The sequence below is a fragment of the Pecten maximus genome, chromosome 7, assembly GCF_902652985.1.
Source record: "Pecten maximus chromosome 7, xPecMax1.1, whole genome shotgun sequence".
Classification (NCBI taxonomy): Eukaryota; Metazoa; Mollusca; class Bivalvia; order Pectinida; family Pectinidae; genus Pecten; species Pecten maximus.
Genome location: NC_047021.1, coordinates 4,067,607 through 4,085,983, shown reverse-complemented (window position 1 = coordinate 4,085,983; position 18,377 = coordinate 4,067,607). Strand labels below are relative to the sequence as shown.

General features: G+C 36.6%; 1 protein-coding gene across 1 annotated transcript; it reads right to left on the bottom strand.

Annotated features, from left to right (window-relative positions):
* Window positions 1-161: 161 nt before the first annotated feature.
* On the bottom strand, window positions 162-18,365 carry LOC117331382 (mucolipin-2-like). The gene is made up of 12 exons (XM_033890081.1): window positions 18,303-18,365; window positions 15,633-16,729; window positions 13,019-13,166; window positions 12,699-12,792; window positions 9,710-9,806; window positions 9,293-9,395; window positions 6,495-6,598; window positions 5,083-5,232; window positions 3,939-4,052; window positions 3,391-3,513; window positions 1,700-1,906; window positions 162-1,577 (listed from the first exon to the last, which is right to left on the bottom strand). The coding sequence occupies exons 2-12, from the start codon at window positions 15,714-15,716 to the stop codon at window positions 1,521-1,523; spliced, it is 1,281 nt and encodes a 426-aa protein (XP_033745972.1). The 5' UTR covers window positions 15,717-16,729; window positions 18,303-18,365; the 3' UTR covers window positions 162-1,520.
* Window positions 18,366-18,377: the final 12 nt, after the last annotated feature.

Here is an 18,377-nt window from a genome sequence, read left to right as displayed (position 1 = left end):
ACACTTACAAACTGCAGTGCTCTAACGTAGGTCTGACGTTCTATCCTTTTTTCGGGTTAGAAATTTATGAGTGATGTTGATGATGATGATGATGATGATGAATGATGATGATGATGATGATGATGGTGATGATGACGATGATGACGACGACGACAACCAAGTTTAATATAAACTTTATTTTATACATTCAATTCATACATATACAATACACAACCAAGTTTCTTTTCATTATACAGCCGCATGCTCCATTGTTCCACACTGTATATTTTTCTTTTGTTTTTTCCCGTCTTCCCTATTTCATTTGACGTTCAAAAATAAGTTTCTGTCACTCATGTACATATACTTTCTTGTATTGCATTACAACTTCCACACAATATAATAACTTAAGTCATATTCGACAGGATTACTTTATTTACATAATGTATATAAATTGAGGGTACTGTGTGTTTTCACCGAAATAGATAGTAATTCTCCTTTTTACTATAATATTGAAGGGTATTCATTTCATAAGTTATACACACATTTATAACAGAGACCTTCACCCAGATAAAACATTATTCAACAAGAATTCTTAGTTTAAGAAAATAGTTAACAAGGTTATTATTGCAAGATGACCAAAGTGAACACTTAAATAATGAAAAAGCTCCATTTTGAGCAATAATCAATTGACAGGATCAGCTAGTGAATATACAACTTCAGTAAATGAACTATGAGTTGGTTTAAGACTTGACTTGTACGCCCAGAGCAACAATTAATTACGTTTTGTTTATAGAGGTTTGCCACGGCGTAAGAATTGCAACTGTTGCCCCCTTTGCAAGGTAATACGACTCAACCAATTTTGGGATTTTATTTTTTCTCTTCTTCCTGAACAATTTTCTTCGTCCTAATGTCTTCCTTGACACTGCCTCACTTTTGGTAAGGAAGGCTTTAGGTTCTGTCCACGGCATAATTCTGATCCTGCTTAACGGCATTTGGGGTATATATAGGATGAAAGGTTTGTCTGTTGTCAGCATAATGTGACCTGGTGGGATGTGCTGTTGGATGTCTGCGACACCAGTTAAAGTACTCATAACCTATCATAAACGACCGTAGTACTCATATAATTTCATATACATAGTAATAATGTATATAAAATTTAACATGCAAGCTTCACAGACAAAAATCAATATTGTGCACACATTATATAGCACTCGCCTATATAATTAAATCATACATAATACACGAATACGTAAAATAAGTAAAAATAATGTTTCAGTGTGTCCTTTAACCTAGTAACGTGCGAGTCTGTGTCCTTGAACCTAGTAACGTGTGAGTCTATGTCCTTCACCCTAGTAACGTGCGAGTCTGTGTCCTTGAACCTAGTAACGTGCGAGTCTATGTCCTTCACCCTAGTAACGTGCGAGTCTATGTCCTTCACCCTTGTGACAGTTTGTTTCCTTACACCTAATGACGCATGTGCCCATGTCCCTACTACTCCGAGGATCTGTGACTCCATGTAGGTATATGCCGGTCAAAAGGCATCAGTCGTCCATGAATCCGATCAAGGTACTCTTTACCTGGTTCCTGACGGTCTGGTTCTGAAACACGACAACTTATACATAATTCTGTGTCAACCAAAATTAACAAATAAACATTTGTTTCTGTTTTTATGATGAAAAGTAAACGACAGAGGATATCAGCTACATTTAAGCGTGTTTACCTTGATGCTTTCGTAGGCGGCAGTAAAAATGGCGATGAGGATGTTGACGGCCACGATGGTGAATATGGTAGTGTACAGGGTGACGAAGACGGCACAGAACCACCAAGGAAAAGAAAACTGATCGTCGATAGCGGCCAGTGTCACGTAGATCTCGTCTCCAGCGATCAGACCAAATAGACACCGAAACGTACTGTAGATTGAGGTGAACTAAAACACATTGTGAACATTATTAGTTTTGTTCGTAAAGATTTGTTGTGAAAATCTGATTGAAAACCTTTTAAAGATTAGTTTATAATTATATATTTTTTCAATTACTCTCCAAAATGCAAAACAGAAAAAAGAGCAATGTCAAAATTGTGTCTTCATTTCAATAAAATCAAGAAAACGATAGCAAGAAACTGGTTTGCACGATCAGAAAACCGACCATACAGGTACTGAGGAGACACCAAACATACCAAGTAGACCATACAGGTACTGTGGAGACACCAAAGATACCAGGTAGGTCATACAGGTACTGAGGAGACACCAAAGATACCAGGTAGACCATACAGGTACTGAGAATACACAAAATATATCAGGTAAACAATATAGGAGACACAAAAATTAAAGGTAGACAACACAGGAACTCAGTAGACCCCAAAACTAAAGATGAACAATACGGGAACTGGGAGAACAGGAAAATTAAGGTAGACAACACAGAAATTCAGGAGATACGAAACATAATGGTGAACAACAGGAACTTAGGAGAAACCGAACCTAATGGTAGACAACTAAAGATTTGAGTTGACATCAAAACTAAAGGTAGACAACTAAGGATTTGAGGTGACACCAAAACTAAAGGTGGACAACACAGGATTTGAGGTGACACCAAAACTAAAGGTGGACAACACAGGATTTGAGGTGACACCAAAACTAAAGGTGGACAACACAGGATTTTAGGTGACACCAAAACTAAAGGTGGACAACACAGGATTTGAGGAGACACCAAAACCAAAGGTAAACAACATAGGAACTAAGATGACACCAAAACTAAAGGTGGACAACACAGAAACAGAGTCCGTCTTTATAAGACCCTAGCTATTGGTGTCTCATTGAGACCATCTTCATAAGAAATGTAGATGTTAGTGTCTCCCTGAGCCCGTCCTTATAAGACTATAGCTGTTAGTGTCTCCTTGAGCCCGTCCTTATAAGACTATAGCTGTTAGTGTCTCCTTGAGCCCGTCATTATAAGACTATAGCTGTTAGTGTCTCCTTGAGCCCGTCATTATAAGACTAAAGCTGTTAGTGTCTCCTTGAGCCCGTCTTTATAAGAAATGTAGATGTTAGTGTCTCCTTGAGCCCGTCCTTATAAGACTATAGCTGTCTGTGTCTCCTAGAGCCCGTCCTTATAAGACTATAGCTGTTAGTGTCTCCTTAAGCCCGTCATTATAAGACTATAGCTGTTAGTGTCTCCTTGAGCCCGTCATTATAAGACTATAGCTGTTAGTGTCTCCTTGAACTCGTCCTTATAAGACTATAGCTATTATAGTGTCTCGTTGAGCTCGTCCTTATAAAACTATAGCTATTGGTGTGTCTCCTTAAGCCCGTCCTTATAAGACCCTAGCTAATGGTGTAAGGCCCTGGTTGTTTCGGGGACATTAAATTTTGTAGAGCAATTGTATAAAGGAAACACTACAATTATTTCTAAGCACCTTAATATGATAAGGTCCCAACACGATCCAGCCACACAGAGCAAAGCTTACGTACAGTATTGCGGCACAAGCTAAGAACCGTAACACTGGCAGCACGGATTTCCCCATCACGTCAAACAATATCTGTAACATAGTCATACATGATTGACATGCGAATCATTGTTTACTTTAAATAATATTTCTGTCAATCATTGAACAATGGCATAAACTTTCATTGGTTCCGCTCCCAAATTGATTAATTTCCTTTACTTTTTAGTATTTGTGAAGACGTTAATACCCTAACATACAATGAATAACAATTTTACATTTAAGAACATACATTCCGGTATTTTCTATTGGAAATCTCATAATAATGAAGGAATGTCTGCGGTACATTTTACACTTCCTTTCTCATTACCCAGATTAATAAAATACTATGATTATTAAAACTCTTAGTGATACCTACCATTGATACAGGTAAGTCTTTTTTTAAACATTCACCTTAGGGTTACTCTAAGCAATGCTTATTATCATGCATTCAGTTTGTCAGTGCAGTAAGAGGTACTCACATGGAAACCCTTGCTAAATGAGAGGAAGTGGACGGCTCCGAAACATACGAGGATGAAGCCAGTGGCAAACAGGACACTACATATGTCATACCAGAAGGCCGGCGACTGCATCACCTGAAGTAAATAAGCGCATACTTGTCCGAAAAGATAGCAACATTGAATGTCTACATTGAATGTCTTCATTGATTCAAGTCTATAATTAAAACTCGATAAAATAAGGGAAAATACGGCCAAAAGCTAAGTTTGCATGGAGACCCTTTAAAAAGTAAAAGGGTATGTATACCTGTACACCGGATATTGGTATCAGGAAGGTGGCGCACAGACTACATACAGAGAGGTATAACAAACATTTGGATTATTTTATGCATTTACACCGTCTGTAGATATAAACCTATTATATATGTGATCCGTAGACACCCAATTTTCCTAAAAGATATGTGAACAAGTAGTGAAAACAAGCTGTCAGGTAGCAATCACAGCTCACACAACGATGAATCAAGATAATGGATTATTAACATCTGCCTGACTACATTTCTCTTGTCATTTATACATATGCCCGAAAGCGTCATTGTCGTTATGAATGGAATGTTTATCCAGGACGAACAAAAAATGACTTTATAAGTTCGGGTTTGATAATTGGATATACAGCGTGTTTAGTAAAGCAAACAGCTGTACACCTCATTGCATACCTTCTCGATCTCTCAATGCGTCAATATTATCAGCCAATTTCCCAGCATCCTTTATAAGGATTCATGTTCAGCTGGTACTACGCAACATGTGTCAACTTTGACCCCCATGTTACTCCAGAATGTGTCTAATACAGAGGGTCTAAGAATCACATATAGATCACAACTATAATGGGTTCGAATGGAGTAGTAGCTGCATATTGTATTAATGCATACAATAATGCACATCTTAGCAAAAACTTTCAATTTTTGGTTTACGGTTATACACAGTAAGACCATGTGTTCCTGAAGGGAACACGTCTTCTACTTCATCGCCGACACTCGCCATAAAAACCTGGGTCAAATCCGTGTAACTCAGCTATCAGTATTAATGGGTTTCCTGTATAACTATTGCGCTGATTATCTGTTAGTTAGCCATGGTATAGGTAAAAGCTATAAATAGTAAGTAAGGAGCTTACGGTTGAGCTGAGTGCGATGAAGAGGAGGAGAGCGATCAAGAGGATGACGTCACCGACCATGGTTATAATTTCCTTTGTGTTAACGATCTCCAACTGATCGGACAGCGATAAGGGAGTGCCAAGTTTTGCCCGCATGTATTTTCCCGTTTTCTATAAATATATAAAAATAAATTTACATTTCTCCTTTCTTCAGCTTAGTAACCTCTGACTGCTTTACAATTAGCGTAAAACAGTGAAAAAAGGCTCAGCGGATTGATAAGCGCTGGAATCGGTAACATAATCATGACGTCGTCTCTTTTTGACGTTACCGGAACGTCAACTAGACGGCACCAGTTTCAATGGACTGATCTACACAATTTTAGCGTTTTTTCCTGTTACTCGATGATCCTGGTTCAAAAAGCTAATGCCAAGTGAGTGATTTGTCAAAAACTAAACCGAAGATTGCGGAAATGAGTGAATATTTAACTTCTCCATGAGGTAAACTAACAAAAAATGACTGAAGCGTACAAGGTCCTGTAGAATAATCGACCATGTCACTACTAAATGTCTCAATACCTGCTGTGCTTGACAAGCATAGTTAATGCTAGACGGAAATTATGGATTGTGAATATATTAATGAATTGAAAACGAAAAAATATATTAATGAATTGAAAACGTAAAATGTATTAAACAAAAATGTTGATTTTTTTTTTTTTTTTTTTTTTGAATTTTTTAAACAATACTGGTGTCTTTGCGTAGATTAGAACTATATTACCTTAGCAACCGCGACTGCCGTAGTTACCAACGTCGCAACACATCACGGCCTTTATTTTCTTCGCACGACATTTCAACAAATTGCTTGATGTAAAGATATGTATTGAACAGTGTTTTTTATTGCGTTTACGGTGGTATAAACGCAATGGGATGCAGACATATTCTATTTAGCGCTACGCAATTGGGTACAGACATATTCTATATAGCGCTACGCAATGGGATACAGACATATTCTATATAGCGCTACGCAATGGGATACAGACATATTCTATATAGCGCGCTAACGCGCTATATAGAATATGTCTGTATCCCATTGCGTTCATACCGCCATAAATGCAATGAAAATACCGTTCAAATCCCCATAAAAAGCTTGTTACTATTTAGTAATTATAGTCCCCGGACTAAAGTATATATCAAATATATAATGTTAATATTGAATAGAGCGGTGGTGGTGGTGGTGGTGGTGGTGGTGGTGGTGGTGGTGGGGGGGGGGGGGGGGGGGGGGGTATAAAAGATCTGGGGAATCCAATAAGAAGTCTATCAGAAAGAGCAGTGTAAAGATATTGATTTCCACAATCTCCCCACGTAAAATTACTTAACATTGTTAGATATGTCTTTATGGGTCACTAACGGGCTGAAGATACACAATCTATACTTACACAACACAGATGTACCGACTTGAACACGGAGCGCGAGTACAGCACGAGGCTGAAACCAGTGAGCAGGATGGTGATACTGGCCAGTACAAACACACTTGTCTCACCTACAACAGGAAAGTATAAATATTTCGTTAAACACACGACTATTGCCCATAGGGATTTCCATGAGTTTGGTGAATAGATATTCCAACAGACTATTGGTTTACCCATGGGAACAAACTGTACTCCTATGTTGGCTGACCTGATCTTAGTTTTCATACCAGACTGATTATATTAAAGAGCTTATCAGAACAATTAACAGAGACCTTGTTATACCTTTCATTTTACCTATAGGTATATTAACGATGTTTTATCTTTAAAGAACAAAACATTTATGATCATGTCAATAGAATATATCTTGTAGAAGCTGAAATCAAGGACATCACTCAACATCAGCTGCTAACCTCGATCTAGCCAACATCAGCTGTTAACCTCGATCTAGTCAACTTCAGCTGCTAACCTCGATCTAGCCAACACCAGCTGCTAACCTCGATCTAGCCAACACCAGCTGCTAACCTCGATCTAGCTAACATCAACTGTTAACCTCAATCTAGTCAACATTAGCTGTTAACCTCGATCTAGTCAACATCAGCTGCTAACTGCGATCTAGTCAACATCAGCTGTTAACCTAGATCTAGTCAACATCAGCTGCTAACCTCGATCTAGTCAACATCAGCTGCTAACCTCTATCAAGTCAACATCAGCTGCTAGCCTCGATCTAGTCAACATCAGCTGTTAACCTCGATCTAGTCAACACCAGCTGTTAACTTCGATCTAGCCAACATCAGCTGCTAACTTCGATCTAATCAACATCAGCTGTTAAACTAGATATAGCCAACATCAGCTGCTAACCTCGGTCTAGCCAACATAAAATGCTAACCTCGATCTAGTCAACATCATCTGTTAACCTCAATCTAGTCAACATCAGCTGTTAAGCTAGATCTAGCCAACATCAGCTGCTAACCTCGATCTAGCCAACATCAAATGCTTACCTCGATCTAGTCAACATCAAATGCTAACCTCGATCTAGTCAACATCAGCTGCTAACCTCGATCTAGCCAACATCAGCTGCTAACCTCGATCTAGCCAACATCAAATGCTAACCTCGATCTAGTCAACATCAAATGCTAACCTCGATCTAGTCAACATTAGCTACCGACCTATATTGTAAATCTAGTCAACATCAACTGTTAACCTAGATCTAGCCAACATCAGCTGTTAACCTCGATTTAGTCAACATCAGCTGCTAATCTCGATCTAGTCAACATCAGCTGTTAAGCTAGATCTAGTCAACATCAGCTGCTAACCTCGATTTAGTCAACATCAGCTGCTAACCTCGATCTAGTCAACATCAGCTGCTAACCTCGATCTAGCCAACATCAAATGCTAACCTCGATCTAGTCAACATCAAATGCTAACCTCGATCTAGTCAACATCAGCTACCGACCTATATTGTAAATCTAGTCAACATCAACTGTTAACCTAGATCTAGCCAACATCAGCTGTTAACCTCGATTTAGTCAACATCAGCTGCTAATCTCGATCTAGCCAACATCAGCTGTTAAGCTAGATCTAGTCAACATCAGCTGCTAACCTCGATCTAGTCAACATCAGCTGCTAACCTCGATCTAGCCAACATCAGCTGTTAAGCTAGATCTAGTCAACATCAGCTGTTAACCTCGATCTAGTCAACATCAGCTACCGACCTATATTGTAAATCTAGTCAACATCAACTGTTAACCTAGATCTAGCCAACATCAGCTGTTAACCTCGATTTAGTCAACATCAGCTGCTAACCTCGATCTAGCCAACATCAGCTGTTAAGCTAGATCTAGTCAACATCAGCTGCTAACCTCGATTTAGTCAACATCAGCTGCTAACCTCGATCTAGTCAACATCAGCTGATGACCTTGATCTAGTCAACATCAGCTGCTAACCTCGATCTAGCCAACATCAACTGCTAACCTCGATCTAGCCAACATCAGCTGATGACCTTGATCTAGTCAACATCAGCTGCTAACCTTGATCTAGTCAACATCAGCTGCTAACCTCGATCTAGTCAACATCAGCTGATGACCTTGATCTAGTCAACATCAGCTGCTAACCTCGATCTAGTCAACATCAGCTGCTAACCTCTATCTAGTCAACATCAGCTGCTAACCTCGATCTAGCCAACATCAGCTGCTAACCTCGATCTAGTCAACATCAGCTGTTAACATAGATCTAGTCAACACAAGCTGTTAACCTCGATCTTAACTTACAGCGTAAACAGCAGGGACAGCTTATGATTTTAAATTCGCGATGGTTAATTGTCCATTTCTTTATAGTAATTCCCTGTTTGTCCTACCTACGGTGTGTTTATGTCCCAGTTGATTCGATTACCCTTGTTCCCATTATCACTATATCCGTTACAACACAGGCTTTTGATAGATACATGTTGATTTCAACCATGGAGAAGTTTCATGACCGAAAATATTATCTCAAACAGAAATAGTTTATTCTCTTGTGTGATATGAAGGCAGACGTGTTCAGTGTTTATTGATATGTCTAATAGTTCCGTTGTCACCACCCAAGTTCTCATGTGATTCCTTGATTTAGTCCGAATTATGTAAGATGGGTGTCGTGTATGAATCAGAAGACGCATACACTCTCGGAACACATGGTCCTTGTACTTTTCAAGAGTCTCCATGCAAATATAGACGTTTTGTTCGTATCTTGCCCTAGATTTATAACATAAGGATTTTCTAATCTGTATTTACTCCGACTTGACGTGGTCCCGTTAAGCGTGCACACCATTTCCCGTACGTCTGACTGTAACTGGACTGGAATCTGGCCATTTATATCGGAGTTATCAAATAATATCTGTAATGTAGGAAATAAAAAAAAAATTAATAAATGAAAAATAATTCAACGGAAATTATTTTACTAATGGGTTCTCTTAACCTAAAGGATTTAAGCAGTAAAGCTGTTTTAAGAAAGATTTATATAGCTTGAATCCTACTCAATTACAAGATGAAGATTATTAAGCTTTAGTGGTTAAAATACTTCATATAAAACCTAAATTTGTCACACGCATAAAAGCTCTACCTTCATTCCATCTAAATTTTCCTTTCTATTAAACAATAAAATAAAATAAAATTAATGGTCTATATATATATATACATCAATGGACGTACTTTTCCTTCAATACGGAAGCACATTGGACTGGTTTCTGTATTCTCCATGTCTATATGGACGGAATCAACGATGAATTCAACTTCTACTCGAATAAGTCTGGGTTTGGAAAACAAGAATTTATACCAATTAAAAAGGTAAGGGTAAATCTATTTGTGAGTAATGATTATCTGTAAGTATTGATTCTCTGTGAATAGTGATTATCTGTAAGTATTGATCACTTGTGAGTATTGATTATCTGTAAGTATTGATTATCTGTTAGTATTGATTATCTGGTAATATTGATTATCTGTAAGTATTGATTATCTGTTAGTATTGATTATCTGGTAATATTGATTACCTGTAAGTATTGACTATCTGTTAGTATTGATTATCTGTTAGTATTGATTACCTGTAAGTATTGATTATCTGGTAATATTGATTATCTATTAGTATTGATTATCTGTTAGTATTGATTATCTGGTAATATTGATTATCTATTAGTATTGATTATCTGTTAGTATTGATTAACTGTTAGTATTGATTATCTGGTAATATTGATTATCTGGTAATATTGATTATCTGTGAGTATTGATTATATGAGTGAGGCTAGTTATAAATCTAATGTTTTGTAGACTTGAGTGAGGCTAGTTATAAATCTATTGTTCTGTAGACTGTAGTGAGGCTAGTTATAAATCTATTGTTCTGTAGACTGTAGTGAGGCTAGTTATAAATCTATTGTTTTGTAGACTTGAGTGAGGCTAGTAATAAATCTATTGTTCTGTAGACTGTAGTGAGGCTAGTTATAAATCTATTGTTCTGTAGACTGTAGTGAGGCTAGTTATAAATCTATTGTTCTGTAGACTGTAGTGAGGCTAGTTATAAATCTATTGTTCTGTAGACTGTAGTGAGGCTAGTTATAAATCTATTGTTCTGTAGACTGTAGTGAGGCTAGTTATAAATCTATTGTTCTGTAGACTGTAGTGAGGCTAGTTATAAATCTATTGTTCTGTAGACTGTAGTGAGGCTAGTTATAAATCTATTGTTCTGTAGACTGTAGTGAGGCTAGTTATAAATCTATTGTTCTGTAGACTGTAGTGAGGCTAGTTATAAATCTAATGTTTTGTAGACTGGAGTGAGACTTGTAATAAATCATGTATTTATAAAACATCAGAACTTAAGAAAAAGACAGCAAGGGTTTAATTGATATTAGAGTTGTGTTTACTAGCTATAAAATACTCTTTTGATCAATGAAGTGCCCATAGAAGATTACTTCATTTTTAGGAAAGTGGTTATTGCTTACATATTTTTACAGGGGGTACTATATCATTCGATATGTTTACTTATGTAAGAGATGTCCGTTTTAGAAATATAAGGTCTTCTGTTCTCGACAAGTTTCATATTGCTACTACCAGAACGTATCATCTGAAGCGTTCATTAGTACACACCTGGTCTGTTTTATTAAATGAAAATATTTGAAATGTCTGTAATGTTGCAACTTTGAACCAAATTTAACTTCAAGGTTTTTTCTCAAACCCCTAATTTTGTTCTTTTTCTTTGATATACGAGGAATGATTGATATGTTGTGAGCCTCGTATTGAAGGAGGTACCCAATGATGTTCTTTTTAAGTCCTACAATTCTCTGACTATATAGGGCAGTGTATCCACGGACCAGTCTCATTTGGTTAGTTTATATCGACGAGTTAGCACTCTAAAGTAAACAAGACAAGCGGCTTATGTAAAATGGACAAAATCGGTGAAAGAGCAGTGATCCAATATTCGGATAAAAAAGGGTTTAACATCTAAGAGTATCCATAATGATATGGTAGCAACACTAGGGAAAGATGCCCCTTCATATGCTTAAGTGAAAAAGGTGGGTGGCGGAATTTAAGCACGGCCGACAGAGACTTGACGATGACCCCCGTCCTGGAAGGCCTGTTAATGTTGCAACCCCAGAAATGGTCAGTAAAGTTCATGATATTGTTATGACTGACAGACGAGTCACAGAAAGATATAGGGCCAGTAGAGTTGGCATTTCACAGGAAAGAGTACATTCCATTTTGGCCGAGGATCTTGCAATGAGAAACCTTTGGGTCCGATGGGTAACAAGACTTCTGCCAGTTGATCAGAAGTACACCAGGCGCACATTATCGTGTGCTAATCTTAACCTTTTTGAGGAAAATCATGTCAACTTTCTTCAGAGATTTCTCACTATGGATGAAACATCCACAGAGGCCAATCCAAAAATCGAAACAATAGAAGCACCCTGGCTCTCACCCGCCGAAGAAGGCAAAAACTGTTCAATCAGCTGTGAAGGTTGTGACCTCGGTTTTCTGGGAATCATATGGTATTCTGCTGATAGATTATCTCCAAAAGGGACAAACAATCAATTGCACATACTATGCTTCACTTCTGAGGCAGTTACGGGAAAACATTAAATCAAAGCGCCGCGGAAAGCTCACTAAAGTTGTGTATTCCATCAAGACAATGCTCTTGTTCACGAGTCTGTCATTGCCATGGCTGTCATTCACGATTGTGGTTTTAAATTGAATGTGCATCGGCCTTTGCACCTGATCTCGCTCCATCAGACGTTCATCTATTTCCAAAATTGAAAACAGTTATTTCAGACACCCACTTTCAGTCCGATGATGACGTCATACATGCAGTCGGTGACTTAATCACCGCTGGCAAAAGTGTATAGATACTGAAGAGGATTATGTTGAAAAATAATACAATATGTCCGGCAATTCAAATACTTCAATATGAGGCTCACACCATGTCAATCAGCCCTCGTACCTACTTTCTGAGTAAGAAGTTTGCTTGTGTTTAATATATATGTATCTAAAGATGTTTTTATGTAACACCCACGTGTAGGTTTTTCTGCGATATCAATACGCATTGATGCAGGGCCATATTGTAAATATGACATGTCTAGATATCGAGCCTTGGATAGATAAAAGATGTCATTATTATCATTATTATCATTATTAGATTATGTGACTGTTCACCTACCTGACAAGCGCCCCGTTGTCGCCGCGCATCAAATCCGAAATACTAGGGTTCAAGTTAAAATCGTCACTGGAGTTGGTGCCAACATTACTACAAACTGATCAAAATGATAATGTCACACATCACGTGTAATGATCGTGAGTATATGACTTAAATTTGAGGTCATTTTCCTTGTTTATATCTGATTGCTGCTTAATTTACTGTAACTCGGATGGCTTCAAATTGTTTGTGGAACACAATATCATACAGTCAGTCTACTTGTATTAACTGATATTAATTAATGATGATATCAACATCTACATATCCCATAATTGTAAACTCACCTTTCCTTTTCGTCTGGTCAAGCAGAATATCTTTGGTCGTTTTGTTGTATACCCCAAAGCCATAGTAATCAACACATATAGTGACTGGATGATCTTCGTTATTGCTGGCGAACAAAGACCCTACTGATGTCAAATGTAAATTGGATACCTACAAAACATACAAACAAAGACCCTACTGACGTCAAATGTAAAGTGGATATCTAACTAAACACACAAACAATGACACTACTGATGTCAAATGTAAAGTGGATATCTATAAAACACACAAACAACGAAACTTCTGACATCAAATATAAAGTGGTTATCTAACTAAACACACAAACAATGACAATACTGATGTCAAATGTAAAGTGGATATCTAACTAAACACACGAACAATGAAACTACTGACGTCAAATATAAAGTGGTTATATAACGAAACACACAAACAATGAAACTACTGACATCAAATGTAAAGTGGATATATAACGAAACACACAAACAATTAACCTTCTGACGTCAAATATAAAGTGGATATCTATAAAACACACAAACAATGAAACTTCTGACATCAAATATCAAGTGGTTATCTAACTAAACACACAAACAATGACAATACTGATGTCAAATGTAAAGTGGATATCTAACTAAACACACAAACAATGACACTACTGATGTCAAATATAAAGTGGATATCTAACTAAACACACAAACAATGACCCTACTGACACCAAATATAAAGTGGATATCTATAAAACACACAAACAATGAAACTACTGACATAAAATGTAAAGTGGATATCTAACTAAACACACAAACAATGACACTACTGACGTCAAATGTAAAGTGGATATCTAACTAAACACACAAACAATTAACCTTCTGACGTCAAATGTAAAGTGGATATCTAACTAAACACACAAACAATGAAACTACTGACATCAAATATAAAGTGGATATCTAACTAAACACACAAACAATGACACTACTGATGTCAAATGTAAAGTGGATATATAACTAAACACACAAACAATGACACTACTGACACCAAATATAAAGTGGATATCTATAAAACACACAAACAATGAAACTACTGACATAAAATGTAAAGTGGATATCTAACTAAACACACAAACAATGACACTACTGACGTCAAATGTAAAGTGGATATCTAACTAAACACACAAACAATGACACTACTGACATCAAATGTAAAGTGGATATCTAACTAAACACACAAACAATGACACTACTGATGTCAAATGTAAAGTGGATATCTATAAAACACACAAACAATTAACCTTCTGATGTCAAATGTAAAGTGGATATCTAACTAAACACACAAACAATGACACTACTGATGTCAAATGTAAAGTGGATATCTATAAAACACACAAACAATTAACCTTCTGACGTCAAATGTAAAGTGGATATCTAACTAAACACACAAACAATGACACTACTGATGTCAAATGTAAAGTGGATATCTATAAAACACACAAACAATTAACCTTCTGATGTCAAATGTAAAGTGGATATCTAACTAAACACACAAACAATGACCCTACTGACACCAAATATAAAGTGGATATCTAACTAAACACACAAACAATGAGTCTACTGACACCAAATATAAAGTGGATATCTAACTAAACACGCAAACAATGACACTACTGACACCAAATATAAAGTGGATATCTAACTAAACACACACACAATGACACTACTGACATCAAATGTAAAGTGGATATATAACGAAACACACAAACAATGACACTACTGATGTCAAATGTAAAGTGGATATCTAACTAAACACACAAACAATGACACTACTGACATCAAATGTAAAGTGGATATATAACGAAACACACAAACAATTAACCTTCTGACGTCAAATGTAAAGTGGATATATAACGAAACACAAACAAAGACCCTTCTGACGTCAAATATAAAGTGGATATCTAACTAAACAAACAAACAATGACACTACTGATGTCAAATGTAAAGTGGATATCTAACTAAACACACAAACAATGAGTCTACTGACATCAAATGTAAAGTGGATATCTAACTAAACACACAAACAATGAGTCTACTGACGTCAAATGTAAAGTGGATACATAACGAAACACAAACAATTAACCTTCTGATGTCAAATGTAAAGTGGATATCTAACTAAACACACAAACAATGACACTACTGACGTCAAATGTAAAGTGGATATATAACTAAACACACAAACAATGACACTACTGACGTCAAATGTAAATTGGATATCTAACTAAACACACAAACAATGAGTCTACTGACGTCAAATGTAAATTGGATATCTAACTAAACACACAAACAATTAACCTGACGTCAAATATAAAGTGGATATCTAACTAAACACACAAACAATGACACTACTGACGTCAAATGTAAAGTGGATATATAACTAAACACACAAACAATGACACTACTGACGTCAAATGTAAATTGGATATCTAACTAAACACACAAACAATGAGTCTACTGACGTCAAATGTAAATTGGATATCTAACTAAACACACAAACAATGAGTCTACTGACGTCAAATTAAACTGGTTTATCCTACGATGACGTCACTTTGCCGGTTCTTAGTTAAGGACTGACCTTGTGAACGGTATGGTTGATGTGTCCGATGAACTCGTCTATACTATACAGGGCATACTGACCAGTGGCCGGAGGATATGGCATTGTCTCGTAAAGAATTGACCAGTCCTGTAGTAGCAAATGCTTCAGAGCCAAGTTGTTGCGATCAATGTATTTGGCGATACTAGCACGCTTATTTCCAAACTGAACCAACTGCAAATACACTACATTTTTTTATATCAACTACTTAAATAAACCAAATCCATGTAGCTACGACTAATCATTAGTATAAAGTACTAAACTACTGGAAGGGAACGGAAACACAATAAGAAATTGCTGGGTTTACTACGGGAATTAAAAAGATGTTGACGAGGGTGCTAAATATCTATGGATAAAATTTTCACAAATTACATTTTTGAATTACACTATTATTACATTCAGTAGCATGTTTTTATTTCCGTAAACCCGGACATTTTATTATCATGTTTCCTTTTAGTATATACGACATCACCAGCCTTAACTGTTTCCTAATCTTATCAATTAGGATATGTTTCCTTGTCATGATCTGGATTTATTAACGAAAACATAATCACAACAATATCCCATTGTTAAGTCATTGTATTGTATTGAACATTTAACTATTGTTCATAAGTCTAATTAAAGTGTAATTAAATCCTACCCCACATTTCCTTTTATTGAGTATGTTCTCTATAATAAAAACCCATGTGGTACGGGTGACAAAGTTTACAAGTAATTGATTGAATGAAAATCATTCTATAGTGTTTATGGCACTTACTACATATTAATTAACATATTTTTACCGTATTAGGCATTGTTTCCTGTCTTTGTATTAAATATATATACATGTATCTAAATCGTACATAACTGTGACAATAATGAAGATCAACTTGGTGGCTAGCACCACCAGTTTCACCGATATCCCGCCAGGTCTGCAAATTCTTCTGCTGTCACAGTTACTGAAGGGATTTTGGAAGTGCTTCTGTAGATCGTATTTCAGGCTTTGTTCTAGAGCCACTTCCGGTTCTCTTCGGCTCTGGTAATTGTTATCATTTTGCAGCCCATCTTCCGATGTAGATTTCATCTCAAAGGAGGCCATCCTGTTTTTATAATTACCAATCATCGGAATATCTCGTGAAAACAAAAAGTATATCAGAATACATCACGAAATTAAAATAAAATCACAGACGGAGCAATACACGACAGCTTGTCAACTATATCTATGAAATCAGAATGTTCGTACGTTCTAAACGTTTATTACATGCAGCTTTAATCGGCCTTTTACATTGTCCCTCTTTTCGACCGGTCTTAATATACCTGGCGATGTCATTTTCTTAAGTATGATATGTACATTTTATAGAAGTTACATAACACAACCAATATGATATTTAAGTTACATAACACAACCAATATGATATTTAAGAGTGTGACGTTTCGATGACTACACTGTCACCTTAATCAGACTAATGACCAATGTGAAGCGTACAAGTACTGACATATTTAGTGCCCGAGATCGTAAAACACTCTACCGACATTATAAAAAAGACATGAAAGGATTCAGAAACAAACACTTAGTACTTATGTAAATCCGTCTCCCTATGTTTATAGAAAGGCTATAGAACAGTACTGACAAGTTCACGTGTTATAAAAGTTTGAAAAGGGATGATGCTTAGGGCATTTGATTTCAGGAACAAACGAGGATTACATGATAACATATAATGTATGACAATAGATCCATCAGGGCTGTCTAGACTACCATATACTAAGGTATTAACAATATAATCTGGAGAACGACTCCGAAAACATTGCATTCTTAGCTTAGTAGTTGGGGACAATCGAGGAGGAAATGCTCGGTAGTTTCAGCAGACTGATTACAAGAACACATAGGACTATCGACTAAGTTACGTGTGTAGAAGTGACTATTTAAGGAGCTGTAATTCATCATAAGTCGTGCATGATGGATCTGGCCGTGTCTACTTCTGCAGTAATAGTAGTGTGAGGGAACAGTAATAGCATCGGTATTTAGGAAATGTTTAAGGTTAGTTATTGAAGGATTATATTTTATGTCATTTGGAACTGCGTTCCATTAATCAACTGCAGATGGCTAGACAACTTCTGGTATTATGGGAATGTATATTAGTATGACGAGCAGGTAGAGCATTGGTTAGGTAGAAAGGGCACTGACCATGAACAATCTTATGGAATTGGACAATTTTATGTTTCTTCATTCGTACTTAAAGAAGGTCCCAGCCGGTCGTGAATTGTGAGTTTGGTAACACCTGTCACGATTCTAGCTGCTTCGAGTTGTATATTTTCAAGCATCTGACATTGGCATTGTATGTTGTCCCATACAATATTGCCATACTCTAACAAAGGTCTGATAAAAGTAGAATATATTGTTTGAAGACATTTCCTGCCAATACTGTACTAAATTTAAGATTCCTAAACCGACCAAGTTTTTATAGGCTTTACTGATAATGTATTGTCCTATATGGTCAGTCCAACTTCCGTTAGCTGAGATAGTGATATCGATGTGTTTATGGCACGTGACTTCTGTTAATGAAATGATGCTCATAAATAAAGAGAGGTGAATCGGTTTATCAGTAGTTAAGTTATATATTAAGTTATATATTAAGTTATATATCAAATTATATATTAAGTTATATAATTTACCTTAAATTCTCCTCCAATGTATTGGCTGTCCTGTTTGGAAGTTTCGCTGGTATTAAGCTTTCACTTCTGTCGATT

Excerpts from the sequence above, each read along its gene's own strand:
- LOC117331382 (XM_033890081.1), bottom strand. The coding sequence starts at position 15,716 with ATGCCATATCCTCCGGCCACTGGTCAGTATGCCCTGTATAGTATAGAC. Across the intron at positions 12,793-13,018 it reads TGACCAGACGAAAAGGAAAG|TTTGTAGTAATGTTGGCACC; the intron begins GTGAGTTTACAA and ends CATTTTGATCAG. Across the intron at positions 3,514-3,938 it reads CATTTAGCAAGGGTTTCCAT|ATATTGTTTGACGTGATGGG; the intron begins GTGAGTACCTCT and ends ACTATGTTACAG.